Source organism: Gavialis gangeticus, unplaced genomic scaffold (genome assembly GCF_001723915.1).
Source record: "Gavialis gangeticus isolate Ggan-Ray unplaced genomic scaffold, GavGan_comp1, whole genome shotgun sequence".
NCBI classification, from domain to species: Eukaryota; Metazoa; Chordata; order Crocodylia; family Gavialidae; genus Gavialis; species Gavialis gangeticus.
The window spans coordinates 145,650,441-145,655,627 of NW_017729025.1; the positions used below are offsets into that span (position 1 = coordinate 145,650,441).

The window sequence follows — 5,187 nt, forward strand, 5'->3', positions numbered from 1 at the left end:
TGTGTGGGTACCATGGTCCCACGCAGTGTTAAGGGGGCCCTGCACAGGCTGATTTGCCCTGGGCCCTGCACCCCCCTAGGGTCAGTTCTGCTGGCAGTGTCAGGTGCCGTGCTTGGCTGGGGACAGTGGCAGTGATAGACAGGCTCACCAAATCTAGTCTCTCCACCCTGTGGCTGCTTCCAGACTGTGGGGAGTACCTGGGGTCAGCAGGGAGCAAGAGCAGGCCATACTTATTTTCACTGGCTGAGAAGCTGGCCTCCCCATGGCACCATTTAAAAGACCACTTCACTTTTGAAAGGTTTCATTCATTCCATTACAGAAGCGGTCCCCTCCCTGTTTCCAGTGAACAGAATGTGCTTTGCTTTCTGTGGCAAACTGCTCTGCAGTGTTGCTGGGTGCTGTAATGAATGTCGCACTTAACTCTTTTGCATATGGGTGGATGAATACCATGCTATGGGTGAGATCTACAGCAAATTGATACAGCATGCAAAAGAGCCTAACAGCAACATCTGTCTTAAGTTATTATAGTTAGATCCACACAACACTGGAAAACCATCACTTGATCTCTAATGGTCACAGCTCCTTTGCTACAGATTTACACAAAGTTTGGACAATAAGGAAAAATATTGCAGCATTTTGTAGAGAGAAATGTGGGTGACTTGGAACAAAATCAATCAACAAGCTTCTACACCTCCCTTGTGCCATCTGCTATCTGGGCTTAATAAATAGTTCCATATCTCACAGGGACATTGCAAAGACAGAGGGATTATTTTGTAAGGTGCTTTCAGAAGCACATTTATACTATCTCAGAACTACTTTGGCTGAGGAACGGAGCCAGTCATTTCCATCTCCCTCCCCAGCACACAACTATTTGACCACCACAAAAATATGAATAATATCGTAAACAACAAGACAGAACATTGCCCAAGTTTGGGGGAGGGACAGGAAATGCAGACTGGACAGAAATCTCTAGCTGCATTCTTCTTCAGTGACATCACAGCAAAGTTTTTTCCTCCATAGTCAGTGAATGGGCAATTTTTTCTGTCAGAAGTGAAGGCCCATGAAAAAGTTTTAAAGCAACTATGCAAATCAAAGTACAACTGGGGCATTCTCATATAGATCTGAGGGCTTTGGGATGGAAGATTGTACCATAAGTACTTGGCAGGTGCCATGCCCTTACTGCTAGTGCAGAAGAACTCTTGGACTTAATAGTATGAAGATATTTTCATGCAAGTGAAGAGCTTTGTTTCCTTGTAATGTAATGAGGAGTCTTTTACCTCTAGGCTGATTCCAGTGTAGCAGGTCTTTCTGATGACCCTTTGAAGTCTGTTTGGTGACCTATGATGGCTTTTCCCTGATTTCCAGGGAACAAAATTTGCATGGCAAAATTCATCACCACAGTCAGTGGTTAATATCAATCCCACTGGAAGGAACTGTTCTTGAATGAGCATGAAGACTAGTCTACCACATGTTTATAGCAGAAGTCTGATTCTAAGATACAGATATTCTGTAAACTAGAAGGAAGACTCCAGTCTTCAAACTTCTGATACCCTTCTTTGGCACTGAATCTGCTGTTATAAAGTCAAACTAACATTCCCAATGTCATGGCATCTCCTACTATGAGAAGTCATGGCATTAGGAGTGGTAGTTTCCTGTTAGCATGTTCCCACACAGAAGGTGGGGAGCAGCCAGAAATCAAGAATGAACTGTAAGCCAAAGCTGCTCTCTACAGGACAGAGGTGAAACCACCACCTTGAGTACTAAAATTCAAAGCTAAGCCATTTTAAAAGAATTGGTGCCAGCACTTCCCCAAGATTACCTTTCACCTTTGTTAGGATTAAGTGTGGAAAATGCAAGGGCCAAAGATTTTTCAGAGGTTATGAGTGATATTCCAAGCCCAATATGAGCAGCCCCTGTCTAATTATCAGACCCCTTGCAAGCGTCTCAAATTGGGCACCCAAGTTCTCTTTTTAAAATCATCCCATTACTGGCCAAATGAGTTTGGAAGTCTACCTAAGGGGGCATTTTAGAGCAAAGAACAGGAACAGGTTTTAGGATTCCCCTCTTAGATGCCGAAAGGGATGAAAGGGAATCAAAACAGAACACTCCTAGAACCGCCCCCTCTCTGTGACAAGCCACATTGACAAAAGCATTGTTCCTTTAGTCTTCCCAAAGCAGCAGCACCATCTAGCGTGCATCGCCATCAACATGTCTTCTGACATAAAAGTCACAGCTTCATGTTGCAATATATTTTATTAGACCAACTAAATAGTTAGGAAAAAGTCCTTTGCAAGCTTTCAGGCACAAACACACTTTGCCAGGCCTGGAAGCTTGCAAAGGACTTTTTCCCAACTATTTAGTGGTCTAATAAAAGATATCACATCTACCAAAAGAACCTTGCCTGCCTATGTCCTTAGACCAGGGGCAGACAATTATTTTGGGTGGAGGGCCTCTTACTGAGTTTTGACAAGCCATGGAGGGCTGCACGACGGGCAGCCAGGGGCAGATAAATATTAATTTTCTAAATTTTTTAGGGGCCCCATGGGCCGGATAGAATGGCTTGGCAGGCTGCATCTGGCCCGCGGGCTGCATTTTGCCCACCCCTGCCTTAGATCAACACGGCTACAACCAACAACCCTACAGCTTTGTGTTGCATCTCCTCTGCTCTGTAGTACATGGGTTAGCAGCTGCTATGGAATTATGGAAGCATTCAAACCAGTTGCTATATTGACACGTTAATGAAAAGCGCTGCACGTTTTAAAACTTGGACAAACAGACAAAATGCAGCAGAGTATATAAGAGCCTTCCCATCTCCTACAGTGACAGGAGTCACAGTTCAACAATATTCAACAGTGTCTGCAATGTCAGGAAAATGCTGGGGTGAGAGATACACAAAGCAAAGCAAAGAACCTAATAATCTATAAATCCCAATGCACTCTGAATTTGGCAACCTGCTGAAACATAGGCACAGGACCCAGAGCCACTGTGGCTAAGCTGAGACTCTGTGGTAATCTTTCACAATTAATGTTTATGAAGAAAGGAAATTACAACATTTAGTGAAAACATCCATATAAAACCCTTTAAAACTGTGACATATGTACTGACACCTCATCACACAGAACTAGACACATACTATACAAGGGTTTCCCAGTTTTCATTTAAGTCAGCCATGTTACTGCTGACCAATGGCCTGTGCTAAATAACATTTTAAATATCAAGTGCTAAATGATAAGCACACACTACCATGAATCAAATTAAATCCTGTCACAGTGAAAGCCTGTGGCCTCATGCAGATATTCAGTTTCTTCTGGGGGAGTTGCTGCCCTCCCAGAAGAAACGACGAGTGTATAAATGTTCAGGCTGTTTCTCCCAGAGTAAAAATGGCTGCTCCAGGAGAAAAATAACCTGGGAATGACCAGGGTTAGATCACTTCTAGGAGAGTTTCTCTTGGAAGGGCAAATGTGTGAACATGCTTGGGCTTCTCTCAGAAGAGAACACAGATCTCTAGCATCTCCTCTCCCACCTCCCCCTGGTCTCCCCAAGGAGACAGTGTGTTGCTTGCTGGACTCCGCTGCTCCAGCAGGGAGTAAAACATGCCTCCTTCACAATCCCCACACTGTGCCGCAGGCTGACCATGGGCAGTATAGGTCAGCCAATCAGGGCTGCCCTATGCCTTCCTGTCATCTGTTGCCAGGCAGACTAAGGGAACTTGGAGAGCATGCATTGTGTGCACAGGGCCCCTCCTGACTGCACAGTGTCAGCACTGCAAGCTCTCCACTCTTCAGGGCCTTAGTATTCAAATGTCTGTATACATGACTCTGGGTAAATTTCTCTACCAGAACAACAAACCTGGGAGAATTCTCCTACTTTATTTGAATGTGTGTACGCAACCTAAATCTATCCCAACCATGCAGTTGGTCCAGTAAGAGATATGACCTACAAACATTCTTGCCTCTCACATATTTCCTGGGCTATTATGGCTACACCATCACCCCAACGCTGTTGCTCTGGTAATATTCTGAAGAACTCCATGAACTTCATGAAGATGCCTTTTAAATAAAATAGTTTAATATTTAATTAAATGATGCTATGATACATCACTATAAAACAACAAATCTGCATCAGCATAGACAAGGGAACCACATCAAGAATGGCTGTGGGTGAACAGTGACATCTACTGGACACAAAAGATTATTAAATAATTTTGATTTCTATCACTGAGTGTTCTTAAATAGCATTAGATTTTACATTGTGGTAGTGCTGGAGGGATGTCATAGCTCTGACAGTCCAGGAAATGTGCAAGAGGCAAGGATTTTTGTAGGTGATATCTATTATTGGACCAGTCACATAACTGGGAGAGCGTGAGGAAGGATACTTTGTGTCTAAAAGTTTGTTTAAATCCCTCCCAGCTATGCAACTGGTTCAATAAAAGTTGCCACCCACAAAAATTCTTGCCTTTCACATCAATTTTTACTACGTACGGTGTTTAAAAAATATTAGCAAGCAGCAGAATCATGGAAACTTGTGCCATTGTGCCTCCTGAGAAGTAAAAATTCTCTCTCCTTTTCAAAGCATTACCAAATTGCAGCAGTCTATTTTTTGGACAAGATCAGGAAATTGGCTTTTAGCTGTGGTCACAGGTATATGGCAAGATTGTACCAATACAAGAATCCAAGCAAAAGGAGGCCTAGCAATCAACCTCCCATGGCCTAGCAATCAACCTCCCATAACAAAACATGCTGGTAAGAGTTATGCAGGGCCTGTAAACTGACAGCTTTTTTTTTCTTTGGGAATTGTGGAAGGCTATGCTAAGGGGAAATGCATAATAGATGGAGAGGGGAAATACAGATAAAGATTAAAAGTATTTTTCTATTTAAAAGACTGACTTATATGACATCTCTTACCACAGTATGAGAATCCCTTAAAAATCACTGATACATCCATAGTACCAACACTCCTAGAAGAGATGGAAAGGGTATTATCTTCATTTTATAAATAGTGAAACTGAGGCAGAGAGACCTGTTGTCTGACCAGGAGTCATACAGGAAATCTGTGACCATAGGCGATGCATGGAGGCGGCACGGGGTGGGGGGCACATGCCCTCCCTGAGACTGGCCACCACCAAAGCCACCACCAGCTTCTGCGAGCAGTCACCACTTGCCCACTGACCCCCCCCTCCCCCCCCCC

General features: G+C 43.7%; 1 protein-coding gene across 3 annotated transcripts in view; it reads right to left on the minus strand.

Moving 5' to 3' along the window:
* Nucleotides 1–5,187, minus strand: part of SLC22A18 (solute carrier family 22 member 18) — a 121,699-nt gene that overhangs the window by 102,134 nt on the left and 14,378 nt on the right. The window contains exon 6 of one of the 3 annotated variants that reach the window (XM_019519724.1): nt 4,905–4,957. The exons of the other annotated variants lie outside the window; for them this stretch is intronic. Coding sequence (XP_019375269.1) covers nt 4,905–4,957 — 53 coding nt within the window. The remainder of the gene's footprint in view (nt 1–4,904; nt 4,958–5,187) is intronic. 3 annotated transcript variants of the gene reach the window in all.